General features: G+C 39.8%; 1 protein-coding gene across 2 annotated transcripts in view; it reads right to left on the bottom strand.

Annotated features, from left to right (window-relative positions):
- Positions 1-15,137, bottom strand: part of PPP1R12A (protein phosphatase 1 regulatory subunit 12A) — a 113,893-nt gene that overhangs the window by 58,912 nt on the left and 39,844 nt on the right. For both annotated transcript variants that reach the window (XM_063154980.1, XM_063154979.1), the window contains exon 2: positions 10,097-10,227. In XM_063154980.1, coding sequence (XP_063011050.1) covers positions 10,097-10,227 — 131 coding nt within the window. The remainder of the gene's footprint in view (positions 1-10,096; positions 10,228-15,137) is intronic.

Genomic DNA, 15,137 nt, shown 5'->3' with positions numbered 1-15,137 from the left:
GTACCCAAATAACCCACTTTCATCAATGCACAGCAGCCCTTATGGGTCTAGAGACACCATGGCTACATCTACATGCATTTTAGGAGAACTCAAACATCTTTTACCCTGCCTCAGTCAGGGGTAAGACTAGAAAACCACACACAGATTATGGTCATTTGCACTGAAATGACACAGTTTAGGATAGCCAACAAAAGACGTGGCTTTAAGACAGGATAGGTAGGTCATAAATTGTTTTGGTGTCACTAGAAAGTCTCTGTATTGTGACAGAATAGGGTCAAACTCACAACAGATAAACCCCTCAAGTGAAAGCTGCAAGAAAATCAAGACTGAGATGCAGAGAAGTGGCAATCTATACCACAACCTTGTTTTCTCCTAGAATACAATCCTCAAAACCAACTTTGTTGCAAGTTAAATTATTTTTATATCAGATGACTCAATAAATACTATATTCAGTGGTCAACAGCACTAATAATTCCATAGATTCCACAGTGTACAGAGGATCTATCATCGCCTCTGTCATACAGCAATTTTGAACTGGTTGATGAGGCCCCTCACACGTGACAGTACACCACACTCACCAAGCCTTTGTGCAATTCAGAACTTGGTTGCCCATGAATATAATATATCTAGAGCTGTTCTCCCATGTTCTAGTCCTACCTAGAAAACAGGAGTTTACTGGTGCAATGGGCAGGTCCAATCTATCAGCTGGGAAGGATCTGAGTGCTGTTTCTTGTGAGTCTATACAATCTCTCGGGTTTCCATGTTCTTTTCCTTATGTACCACCTTCAGCTTCAGAATTAGATGTAAGGCATCTACTTTGAATTGTTCTCAGAATACCAATAAAACCAATGTTTTCTGAGAAATAAGTAAGATCTCTCCTATTTCACTTCTCAATGCATAATGGTTTTTTAGACATCAGCTCCATTTTCAAATTCTTTTTCAGCCAAATACTAAGAGAGCATTACAATGGGCATCAGTTCCTTGACTTTCATTAGATTGAAAGAACTGCTAAACTGTATTAAAAAAAAGATATTTCCCATTAAATTGTGTTCCTGAGGAAGATATCTCTGAACCTAATTTCTATTACATTTACCCTTAGAAGAACAGGAACACTTACAAAATACTAATACATTAACTAAAAATGTTTAGGGTCACAAACAGAGATGCACACAGTAAGCCAATCTGAAGAAAGGCAGCTATAGAGCACACACTTTGTACATACTACAGTGACCAGCTCTCCTTGACTCCCTCACCTGAACAAACATGTATGAAAATCACTTAAGTGCTATAGTTTCCTCTAACCCATCAACCATATTTTACTGTGTATTTCCGTCAGCTGGGTTTTATCCACACATCAGATCACAGCTACACAGTAGAAAAGATTACACTCTACCACATAATGACATGATTTCAAAAAGGGAACTTCACCACCAACCTTAACAATCTCATTAGCATTTCATTATTCTTAGGACATACTTACATGCAGCAAAAACATGCTGGAAACAGGACACTACCACAGTACATCTTCATAAAAGAAAATGCCAACTGATACTACCTCAGTGATCTTCTCCCAGTCTGTCCACTATTTTATCTAACAGAATTTAGCTTTATCATTGTAGATAATTAATGCAAGTTTGGAGAAGAAGGAATTTTTATGTTGCACAGAGCATCACAATTTGACTGGGGGCGGAGAGTAGGGGACACGTTTTTTCCCCAATCTGTTTTTTCACAAAGAAGGCAACAAATGGAAATTAACTGTAACAATCTTCTAAAGCCTGCAGCGACTTTTTCCCAGCTCTCAAAACAAACACTTGCAGCTTTACCAATATCAACTTGTAAGAGTCAGTCATTCTTCTAGAAGAGATGTTTTTCCTTGGCTGGGAATATATCTTCTTTCCCTGTTTTTATTTTATCACATGACTTGTTTTATCCTTCTGAAGTCCTCTTCTCATTTTCTTGAGTGGGCTGTATGATGTTTCATCTTTGCTTCCTTTTACTTTTAATTCTACACCTCCAGTCAGCATTTCCTACTATTTAAATAAACACTTTGGATCCTGACAAAAACATCCTTTCACCTTATCGCCTCTCTGTAAGATCAAACCCCATACCAGTTTGCATCATCAGTTTGCATGTGGTTTACCTCAGACCACAAGCTTTACCTTGTTGTTCAAAAATCCAAATTTCCAATTATTCTCCAAAGATCCATATCTGAATGTATCACTAGTAATATCACTTCCTACTCAATTAAAACCATAACTTGTAACCAAGCTGAAGGAGATAGGAGCCATCCCTGACATTTTTATTAGTGTGCTTTGCCTAAGTAATGTTTTGCTCTTTAGTATTAAAATAGGTTACAGCAAAAGAGTTTAGATGAAAAACTCACTAATAAGTAAGAAATAGCTGCAGATGATCAAGTTATTAAGACTTTGGGAGAAGATGGATTAAAAACAACTGCTTTGAAACATACTTTCTGGCACTAACACCCTCAGATATCATGAAAGAACATTGTACAGTACCAACTGGTTCAGGCTCATGAGCTGGAAGATGAACCATGGGACTCCACCACTGAACAGGCAGCTCTACTCAGCCAGGCTTCCAATCAGAAGTAGAAGACATGTCTGAAAAGCAGCTTAGACTTTTTTTTTTTAACCTGCATATCTATGCCAAGTGCTGCTGGCAAGCCAGGTCAGCTCAGTGATCCAGAAGAGAATAAGCCTCCAAAGCCCCTGAAGGCTATTCTTATGCATATAGCTCCCACATTGGTGTGTGATCATTAGATAACACGAGGGAAGGTGGAGGAGGCAAAACCAAGGGAGGAAGTGAGTATCTGCCTGTTTCTGCAATAGTCTCAAGTTAGATCACTCTAATCATGTTGCCAAACTCACTGAATTCTCTTGACTACCAGGCAGCACCCACAGCAGTCCCCCCACGGCAATTAAAGCTGTAAGAAAACCACCTATCACTGAACACACAGATATCCAACTACAGGTGTGCAGGACTGTCTGGAAGTCCTGTGTCTATCAGACAAGGATCACTCATTTAGTCTTAATGGACTGTTACCAAAATAGGGAGATCCTGGGACAATGGTTTGCAAAGGCTTCAGCAAACAAGTTTGGCTGGGTTCACTTTCAGGTGTCTGGAGTCTGGAAGAACAGATGGGCGTCAGCAGCAAGCCTGTGGTTACACACAAGCCTGTTAAAATCTGCTTTAAATATTAGGGGAAGGAAGGGATATATAACATAGGAAACTTTGGGCAGAAAGGAAAAGTCGGGATTTTACAGCAACAGAGTTGGTCAAGCTACTATTCTCTTCCTAAATAAGCTGAGGATACTCTGAACTTGAGATGTTTTTCTGTTTCTGACTGTAATCATATGCTCCAGCCTTCAAAACCTCTTAAATAAAGAAGGTATATTTTGAAACTGGGCTAAGTCTTAGTATTAGTATGGGCATCAAACTACAGGTATCAAACATGCTTCTCAAACATAAAAGCTACCTAAAAGAGTCAGTGCAAATATCCAGTTAACATCAAGCCCATCTCCAAACATAAGATCTCCAAGGAGAACTAAAGCAGAGCAAATACATGCTACTTTTCATATAATACCTTTCCAACTACTGCTATAGACTTCCTCAATCAGATTTCATTTGTATGTATGTATCCTGCCTTAATATTTTTTAACATATCCACCCTCCATAGATTTGTCACCCCTTGAACCCATGAGGAATTTCAGTATCTCCAGCAACATTTATCAAACTGCTTGTAATACCTACTGCATGAAGGTATGAAAATGCTATTCTTCCTTCAGCAGACATCTCTCTCCCCCTTCAGTTTTTGGGTGGTTTTTTGCAACAAAACTGTAACTGCCACTGACTTTATGTTAGTTTTGAAAAACATTTTTCTTATACTACTTTGAAGATGCACCTTTCATTCTGGGTAAAATGAAAAAGCATTCTTATTTAAGTAGTAAAACTGCATAGTAGCCTCTGAACAGTTGCAAACAAGGTTCAAAATACATCAACTACAAACTCACAACTAGGCAACCTACAAACCCCACAAGACAGTAATTTTTAACACAGACTAATTATTGAACAAAAGAGAAATTTCTGCTACTTCAGATTTTTCTTTATCTGGTGCAATACACAGCAGAAAAATAAAAAAGTAAGCATTTTAAAATTGTTTCTTAAATGCCACTTTTGCCCTCCCCCATTACTTATTTTGCATTCAAAAAAAGTTGTTTATTCCCTGATACTGAAATAATATACAAATTTTTCAACCACAGAAAAGCTCTATCAGACAAAATAATTCCTTATACACAAGGAAACAATTGTATAAAGGCAAATTCAAGAGTCCTACCCATTAAATAGCATCTTAAAGAATGCACACAAAATTTCTGTTTAAGTCCTGTATTCAAGTTAGTTTCTTTTCACGTAACTATAATTTTACAAAGCATTTCATGTTGACTTCTTAATTTAAACTAATACATTAGTGAAAAAAAAAGCTTGCTTGGGTAAAGCTTTCTGTGTACAAAAAAAAAAAGGAGAACAGAAAAGAGAACATGCTATACAAAATCCACCTATAATGGAAATGTTGAAGAATTTTGATTTAAAACATGTTCATATTACAATTGCTTGCAAGGTGATTTCCATAATCTTAAACTAGATGAACAGCAATCTAAATAGACAATTCTAAAATTAAAGTATTCAAAGAATTTCCAGTAAGCTGAAACACTCAATATTTACAAATGTCAGAAACAACAGAAGCAGTTGCCTTCCATACCAGAAATTTTACTTTTACAGCAGGACTCCCCCTTTGCAAGCAGCTGACACACTGTTACACACTAAACCATGTTCTTTGCTGTATTTCGATTGAAGTGGCCTTCTGTAAGACAAACATTTCTCAAAGTGGAAGACGCATTTTTTTAGAAGAGACAGGAAACATAGTCAAGACAAAATGGCAGTTCTGAAGGAGCAGGAAACTGAAATGGCACAGGAGATACTGCTGGGAGAAGCTGTCACAGGAGTGGTGAGCCCAGGGGAGGATAACAGGGACAGGGAATACACCTGCAATGACAAACCCACTGACCAGACAGTACAGAGCAAAATAAAATCCCAGCAAGTGGGAGGCCATGTCACATATTCACTCAGCTCACTAGCAATTAGCATGGGACCAAGGCAAAAATATTGCTGAAGTGATGGCTCCCTGAGATATCCAGAGGTTTTTTTCAGAGAAGCTTCCTACCACCTCCATGTTCTGTACTTCTCACAGATCTCCAGCACATGGAGAGCACTCACTGGGGAACATCTGAGTAGCAGCAGGGACTACTTAAAAGTAAAGTGTATATTACAGGTCACATATAGACCTTATAGCAGCCTTCTTGTACCTAAAGGGGCCTATAGGAGAGCTGAAGAGGAACTTTTAACAAGAGCATGCAGGGACAGGAAAAGGGAAAATTGCTTCAAACTGAAAGAGGGAAGGTTTTGATTAGATATTAAGAAGAAAATCTTCACATCTACAGGACAAGCAAGGGATTAGGTGCACACAGCATGGGTTTAGGAAAGGCAGGTCCTACCTGACCAACCTGATCTCCCTTCTGTGACCAGATGACCCATCAACTGGATGAGAAAAGCTGTGGATGTTGTCCACTGAGATTTCAGAAAAGCTTTTGACACTCTCTCTCAGCAGTCTCCTGGAGAAACTGGCTTCTCATGGCCTGGTCAGGCACACTCTTTGCTGGATAAAAAACTGTCTTGACAGACGCACCCAGAGAGTGCTGATGAACAAGTTACATCCAGCTGGGAGGTGGTGTTCCCCAGGGCTCTGCACGGGGCCAGTCCTGTTTATTATCTTTATGGATGATATGGACAAGGGGATCTAGGACACCCTCAGTCAGTAAGTTCAGCAGGAGTGTTGATCTGCTGGAGGGCAGGAAGGCTCTGCAGAGGGCTCTGGGCAGGCTGGATCAGTAGGCCAAGGCCAACTGGATGAGGTTCAATAAGGCCAAGTACTGGGTCCTACACTTGCTCCCAACAACCCCATGCAGTGCTACAGGCTGGGGACAGTGGCTGGGAACTGCCCAAGGGATAAAGCAGCTGGGAATGCTGGTGACAGTGGCTGAACATGAGCCAGCTGTGCCCAGGTGGCCGAGAAGGCCAATGGCATCCTGGCCTGGATCAGCAATAGTGTGGCCAGCAGGAGCAGGGCAGGGATTGTGTCCCTGTACTTGGCACTGGTGAGGCCACACCTTGAGTCCTGTGTCTGGTTCTGGGCCCTTCACTGCAAGAAGGACGTTGAGGTGCTGGAGAATGCCCAGAGAAGGGCAACAAGGCTGGGGAAGGGTCTGGAGCACAAGTCCTGTGAGGAGTGGCTGAGGGAGCTGGGGTTGTTTAGCCTGGAGAAAGGGAGGCTCAGGAGAGACCTCTCTCCACCTCCCTGAAAGGAGGCTGTAGCCAGGTGGGGGTTGGTCTCTTCTCCCTGCTAACAGGGACTGGATAAAAGGAAATGGCTTCAAGCTGAGCCAGGGAGGTTCAGGTTGGACATGAGGAAGAATTTCCTCGCTGAAAAGGGCAGTTAAGCATTGGAACAGGCTGCCCAGAGAGGCTGTGGAGTCACCATCACTGGAAGCATTCAAGAAACAACTGGACAGGACAGCTTTATGGTCATGGTGGTGTTCAGTCAAAGGCTGGACTCAGTGATCTTGGAAGTGTTTTCCAACACAAATGATTTTATGGTGAAACACCAGAACAGTCTGCCCAGAGAAGTCATAGATCCCCCATTCCTGGAATTGTTCAAGGCCAAGTTGAACACGGCTCTGGATAACCTGGTCTAGTTGCAGACGTCCCTGCTCACTGCAGAGGGGTTGGACTAGTTGACCTATGAAAGGTCTCTGCCAGCTCAAATACTCTGTAATTCTAGAATTAGAATTAAAATCCCCTAGTTCAGTTGCTTTCTTGAATATCATTTTAGATTTTGAGACATGCAAGCATGAAATAATCTTTCCCATATTTGGATGATTTAAAAGAGTTGCGCTATCTCAATAAGTAAATTTCAACTAAGACAGGGAAGGGAGGGGAAGGGAAGGGAAGAAGGAAGGAAGGGTCGGAAGGAAGGAAGGAAGGAAGGGTCGGAAGTGTCGGAAGGAAGTGTCGGAAGGAAGGAAGGAAGTGTCGGAAGGAAGGAAGGAAGTGTCGGAAGGAAGGAAGGAAGTGTCGGAAGGAAGGAAGGAAGTGTCGGAAGGAAGGAAGGAAGTGTCGGAAGGAAGGAAGGAAGTGTCGGAAGGAAGGAAGTGTCGGAAGGAAGGAAGTGTCGGAAGGAAGGAAGGAAGGAAGGAAGGAAGGAAGGAAGGAAGGAAGGAAGGAAGGAAGGAAGGAAGGAAGGAAGGAAGGAAGGAAGGAAGGAAGGAAGGAAGGAAGGAAGGAAGGAAGGAAGGAAGGAAGGAAGGAAGGAAGGAAGGAAGGAAGGAAGGAAGGAAGGAAGGAAGGAAGGAAGGAAGGAAGGAAGGAAGGAAGGAAGGAAGGAAGGAAGGAAGGAAGGAAGGAAGGAAGGAAGGAAGGAAGGAAGGAAGGAAGGAAGGAAGGAAGGAAGGAAGGAAGGAAGGAAGGCCTAAGAAAACTTTAGATGGCAGCGGAAGAAGCAGAAACAAGATTGCCAAGTCCCCAGTTTGAGAAGCACTACAAAGCTGTGCAACAGGCGATTCCACGGGAGGATGAGAAAGGGAAGCACAGGTCAGACTTTCCCCAGCCCTTTATTAACAAAGGTAGAAAACAACAGAACTCATTCCCTCAGTGTCTTCTCTCTCACACAAAAATAGGTGCTAAAAGTACAATACATCAGATTCAGTCACAAACATGCACACACACATTCTCATGCCTCCCAGGAATGCATCCTCACTAAAGGAGATGCTGCATCCAACACATACTATGGACTAAATAAAAACAAAATTTCTAATCTCTGGTATTTTATTGTATCATCCTTTCACCTTCCCCCACAGAATTCACAGAATCACTCAGTGGGAAGAGACCCTAAAGATCATTGAGTCCAACCCATGCCCTAACCTCAAGTAAACCATGGCACTGAGTGTCACATCCAATCTTTTCTTAAACACATCCAGGCATGGTGACTCCACCACCTCTCTGGGCAGACCATTCCAGAACTTTATCACCCTTTCTGTAAAAAACTTCTTCCTAATATCCAACCTGTATTCCCCTTGACGTAGCTTGAGACTGTGTTCTCTCATACTGTCAACTGCTGCCTGGTGAAAGAGACCAATCCCCACCTGACTACAGCCACCTTTCAGGAAGCTGTAGAGAGTGATAAGGTCACCCCTTTTCTCCAGGCTAAACAAGCCCAGTTCCCTCAGTTGTTCCTCACAGGGTTTGTGTTCCAAGCCCCTCACCAGCCTCATTGCCTCCTCTGGACGCGCTCAAGCGTCTCAATGTCCTTCCCAAACTGAGGGGCCCAGAACTGGACACAGCACTCAGTTTTGCTTCAGCTGTAAATTGTGGTTTCTAGAATTCATTTTTGTAAATTATTTGAAGATGAGATTGTGGAGAAGCAGTCTGAAGAAGATCTAAACTCTATGGGCATCATCAGCTATAAATACTGCTCCATTCACATCAGGTTCCCCTTCTCAGCTGTATATGGAAATTTGTTTCAACGGCTTATCTTCGAAACTCCACGCACCTCAGAATCACTGCTCTTCCAACATCTTAGATTCTCACATCCCAAAGGACTACAGTTCAATAAGGCTAAAGGCTATCTATAGATAATATCTAAAGGCTATCTATAGAAAATATGCAGAGTGGTTCTGCTCCAATCTGAGAGAACGAGAACCAGACAGATCTCAGATATTCAAGTCAATAGTGAAAAACTGTTCAGTGGACAAGGGACACTGCTCACTCTTTCCCAACTAAGTGCCTGTGTTCGGCAGCAATGCCAAATCAAGACCATTTAACTAAACTTTTTCCTATTGTAGAACAAAGGCAGGTGTTTTACTTCCACTAAACTGCAGAAAGGCCTATATTATCTCAATTTGCAGGGAAATTCTTTAGCCAAGTACAGTATAATAGTATAGCCAAGAAGTAAACACTTCCAGTATTCATGCAAGGGGGACAACAGCATCAAACATCAGCATGGCGTAGAAAGGCAGATTACAAAGTTAGTGGCCACACAGTGCCCCAGGTTATACAAAGGATATACAAAGGATGTCCCTCTGTGAACATCTCAAAAAAAATTCCAGGGAAAATTATATACTAGAGTCTCCAGAATTTTTCACTTCTCTCTAGACTGCAGCAAGTAAAACTCTCAAACTCACAGAACAAATTCACAATTTTCATTCTTCATCACTGCAATTAGTACATAATTATATGATAAAATACCGCTTTCTATTTTATCCAAATCTTACATTGGATCAGATGTCACAATGAGTTTGGTAAAATTAATGAATTTTGTGTTTACCCAAAGGGTTTTTAAAAAGACTTTATTAACTGCTATCAAAAATTTTAATTTTAGCACACCTTCAGTGGCCCTCAAAAGACTTCAAAAATAGTAAAACCACTCCTGGAACTCAGTAGTGAGTAAGCTTTAACTAACACTGAAACAGGCATCCAGCTTTTATTGTAGGCTTTTGCTCCACAGGCAAAAGAACTAGCCAATTGTTCTATACCATTGCTGAAAAACAAACGTTTCAAGACTGCAAATACAACTGTAAAACTTATCTCCTACATACAGACTTATCTGAGGATAGTATTTCAGACTATTAATAAATGTAATTTGGAACATTGTCCCTGTGCCTTCCCCCAGAAAGCCTTTCTACAGAAAAAAAAATAATATAAAGAAATAATCTGCCAGTCATAAGCAGTCTTATGTTTGTTTGTATCTACCTAGTATGCAATGTAAAAAAACTAGAAATAGAAAATGCAACACACAAAGTTATAGACGTAGCACACTTCACAATCAACACACAGTATCAAAGCATTCTTCCTCACTACACATCCCAGAGGCAACTAAAAACACAACTTATGAATACCATCTGCTTCTATTGTCTCTCTAGCAATGTATGAACAAAATACACAGATTTAAAAATAGAGGAAAAAGTCTTACTCTGCTATATCAAGATATCCACAGGAAGCAGCTGCATGTAGAGGTATCCAGCCTTCATTATCTGGTTGATTAATATTTGCTCCATTTTCCACCAGAAATTTCACCATATCTACGTTATCATCTATACAAGCCTACAAAGAAAGAAAGAGTTAAGAAGTAAGTTCATATCAAAGCTGTTCTACAATGGACATCTTTAAGCAAAATCTTTGGGAGAAAACGTAAGTATTTTCAGTTCTGAGGAGGAAGTAGGGTTTCTTTGTTGGGGTCTGACAGCAAAACAGGAAGAATTTGAGAGATAAACAACAGGTGTTCCAGATCTATAAAACTTTTTAAATAAATGAGTTTAAATAGTTTAAAAAAGCAAAAAAATATTATTTTCTCAGGTAAATGCATTCTGGTTTTCTGATAAGCCCTTTACAAACCCCACTGAATCCTTATTGTCCAGTATAAAATGGTTCCTCAGGCCCTCCCTTCATCCCAGGCCCAGCTCAGCCACTTGAGTGGATATTAAAATTGAATAAACAGCTACACCATGAAGCAGAATTGTGACTAAGAGCAAGGGAAGCACTTTGAAAACAATACCATAATGTGATTTTACCTGTAACGTACATGAAACTGTGGGGTACAATGGGGATGCTGCATAACATTTTAACATCACCCTACTGTTTTCTACTGCAGTATATTCCATACCACCATAAATCTTATAACAGTCTATTAATCACTCCTGTTTATAAACTTATTTGAGTATCATTTAGGCAGTTGCAAAAATCTTATCATCTGCCCACATCTGTTAATTACCAAGCAAACAGCGTTGCTCAGATGCAGAACTGCTGCCATTCTGCAGAACTCCATCTTGGCTGACTCCTGTTTTGCCTTTCTTCTCTGTGTTCCAGTATTTTTCTCACAGGGTGCTCAGTGAGTTTTCCTGCCAACTTCTATCCTGCTGCCCTTAAAAGGGCAGAGCAACTGAGAGAAAAGTCCCTCTGCATTTCAGGGCAGCAAGAACTCCAAGCAGCTAGACCCCACAAGACTGGTATTAATTTTTCAGCTTAATAAATCAGCAATGCTACATAGCCACATGGCTGAAATGAGAACCTCTACTCTTGAGCTCCTAAATCCTACTAGGGAATTATGCCTCTAATGAAATGTAACTAAGGTATAAATTTTACTTTTCAGAATACTTCTGAAAAATCCCCCAAATCACATAATGTTTCACTACAGAAAGAAAACAACTCAGATATCACTATTTAAGCAACTGCATGCTCAAAGATTAATCCTGAAGCTTTCCTCCATTCTGCAATGCTGAGGCAACAGCCACACCATGAGGAGAATGTTGCTGCCCAGTGTAAGGAGCCAAAGAAAACCAGCCACAAATCATCCTTCTTTAACTCCATTTGCTTTAGTTAGGTACAGCTAGACTGCAACTCGACTGCAATACACTGCTTGCATTATTTGTTTTTCAGTTAAAAACAAAACCCTATTCTTAAATGAAATCTTCCCTTCCTTTTCAGGTATTCTTGAAAACTGACTTGAAAACTTTTTAGTCATATCCATCCCTAATAAAATAATTTCTTAACATACTCCAACAATAAAGACTACCAGCTTGTCAACCATATTTGTCTTCAATTTCTCCCACTTATCAACAGTGTACAATGATTATGCACTTATAACAAGCTCTGAAAGAAGAGAATCACCTCTTTTTGTAAGACTTAATTTTGTAACTTAGTGATAAAGAGTCCAAACACAAGATATGGTTAATCAGTTTAGGAGGAAAAGAAATTCAAGAAACTCAGATGTCTACACTTAACAGAAATATCAACCATATATAGCCATATATCCAGTTTTTCTGGATATTCAATTTGTCCAACCACTGATATTCTACATCTATAATAATATTCACCATATAAGTATAAGGAAAAATAAATTTATATCAGAAACATTTTTTCCAACACAGGTATTTGAATACTGAATTTTAATATGATGCATGCTTATCTTAAAATTCAAAAAATTTCATTATCTGTGAAAAAAGCTATCTTAAAACTGATTACTGCTATTAACCAAAAAACCCAAAAACCAACCAACAAAAAACCAAAAACCCCCAAAACAAAAACCCAACCATCTAATTGTGACACAACTCAACAATCCTTGCCTATTTTTCAAATACACATGAGAAAACCTGGCAAGACATAGTCATAAAAGTGCTGTTGCTAAGTGAATCAAAAGCTTACATATGCAGCACATTAAAAGACATATGACTAAGTGGCTAAAAATATTTGACCAAATTTGGGCAGTTTATTGTGCCATACATGGCAATAATCAGGAGAGCTCAAATACACTTTTCAGATATTATCAGAAACTGTACATTCATAACCAAAACTATTTTATTAAAAACTTGCTGTTGTCTCCAAAAAGATAATACCTATCTTAAGTCTAGTACAACAAATTGCAATTGATTCTATTGCTGAAAAACATTAATTGATTGCATCCTATGTCTCCATGTGCCCTTTTTGTTCTTAACAGAACTACAGGCAGGTGTTAGATGGATCCTATCACTCTCAGCACTTTCTGTAGGCAAGGCACTCTCACTATCATCAGGTACCTTAAGACAGAAAGCCAAGAAACAAATGTTATAAAAGAAATTTTATCTAAATGTTTTTCCATTTCTACTGCACTGTTCGCTTCTAAAAGGAATATTTATCAAGTGTCAGAAGTGCCTCTGTTGTTAAAGACTGACATCTCAACCACAAAAGGAAAGCTTGTCAGAGCAGCGTGATAAACTTAAAGCAGTAGTCACTGAACAGACTGCCCTTCTAGATCTCAGCCTGCAGGTTATTACAAAGGAAAAAGGAATGTACATGCAAGATGTAAATAACTAGAATTCCACTGATGCTGCAGTAACTCAGAAAGATAAATTCTCACTTTTATTTCTGTCGCAGAATCTGAACACAGGACACAGACAGCTGCAGGTCTTCCTTCTGCACATCTCTTACAGCCCTTCCAAGATTCACCTCAGTTCTTCGCAGTCTCTGCCCTTATTCCCAGTCTCTCCCTCCATGGCCCACATTCCCACCTAGAGCACCGGTCACCACTCAGTGAAACCACAGGTCACCCTGAAGCTCTTTCCAAGTGCTTGCAAAACACATCTGCAGAGCACATACACCAGCCAGCTCCTAGGGCAAGCAGAACACGGGAGCTCACACACAAGATACCCTTCATCCCATGAACTGCTTTCTCTCCCTCAACCCCTCACCAACTGCAGAAAGGCATTTCCACATGAAGCACTCATTACCCTGCCAGATTTGACCTAGCAAACGGGCCTCAAACAGAACGACAGCTGCCAGTGCAATCATATAAACCTTGTTTCCTTTGAGAACCAATTTAGAAATTAGGCTAATCAGTCATAAAGTCAAAGCAAAGTTGAGAATACAAAGTCTGGTTACCTTTTCTGATAAGAAAAAGGAAGTACACTGAAGTCCAGAAAAGAAAACCACTTTCCATTTGTACAACAACCTGAAACTTGGGACTACAAAGACCAGCAAAAATCAACAGCACCTGGCTCCCACACAGACCAGTCCTAGGTAGGTCTAGCTTGTGCTGGTAACAACATTTTAACATTTTCCCATAAATACCCAAAAGGAGACAACCAGATACCTGCTGAACATGCTAGACTATAAACTGTCTGCCACAACTTTGTATTTCAGTGCAAGTGGCAGGTGATGTTGCTGGCTCTTGATACTACGCGCTAAGAACGCAGGTGACGGGGAAATACAACTTAGTCAGTAGCCTTAAAATGAAGCAATTTTAAAAGAAACATCAGAAATGCTTGGTTCTTCAGGGAGTAAGCACCCAAAGAATTCAGCAGACAGCACTCTCACCCAAAAGACAGGAAGAACAAGCCTGTAACTATTTTGAAAAAATCAGAAATCTCGTAGGGAAAGAAGCAATCAGTCTGTTAGAGCACTGTCCCATTTCCATGAAGCAGAGCCATACACCATGCACCTTACATGGGGCTACAATTTTTACTGATTTTCATTAACATCTAAACAGGTAACACCATCTAAATTAGGCATTCAGACATTACACTTCTTTTAGTAAGTTTTGGTAAAATTTGTCTCCATTCTCCACAAACAGATTAAAATCTACCCTTTTACTGATTAGATCAGTATTCTGATCTAGTCCATAAACTATTTTGCATCTATTATGAAAGCAAATGTTTTTTGTTTGACACCTCTGCCATCACATTTAATTTTTTCCTTTTTTACTCTTGCTACAGGAAAGAGTCAAGAATATGAACACAGAAGAATATATTAAAGGGATAAAACAAGTCCAACAGCCATTCTGAATTGCCTTGTGAATACTGGAAACACGAAGAAGACCTCACACAGTGGGTCTGGAATATAGTTTGTCCCCTCTTTCAATTTTTCCAGTGAAGTAATTCCAGTTGGTCCAACGGGACTTAGCAGGACATGAACATCTGCGCTAATGCACCTGAGAATCAAATTAAAGAAGCAGAGCTAGTTAAAAGTGGCTCCTGTTCTCTTTACCTTGCTTTGCTTTACCTTGCTTGCTCCTCTGCCATCACATACCACACTTCCTTACTATGTCAGCTATGCTGACACATTGTGCTAAACTGGATCAGAAAGGCAACTAGAATTTAAAATGAAATAAATAAGAAAAAGAAAGAAAAATAATCTTATCTTTATATGTTTAAAGCAGAATTATTTGCTTGGATTACATTAAAATGGGTTTTGTATTCAGAGAAGCAGCATTGTTCTGAAATTCATTTTCATGTTCTAATTCCACTATCAAAGAAACAAAATTTAGTTGCACTTTGAATTTTCACCCATTATAAAGCCTGTGTTAAAGCTTCTTGTTTCAAACTGACACTTTTTGAAAGACATATTTCTAAATTAGCAACTGATTCTTACCCCTTGTACTTTTGAATTTACAACACATTTAAGCCTAGTTTCTTGTTTGTAAGTATTTCACAGAAAAATAAAATATTTTGGGTTGGAAGAGACACATCTATATCCAAATGCCT

Source organism: Melospiza melodia, chromosome 4 (assembly GCF_035770615.1).
Source record: "Melospiza melodia melodia isolate bMelMel2 chromosome 4, bMelMel2.pri, whole genome shotgun sequence".
NCBI lineage: Eukaryota > Metazoa > Chordata > Aves > Passeriformes > Passerellidae > Melospiza > Melospiza melodia.
This window is presented reverse-complemented; position numbering and strand designations above follow the sequence as displayed.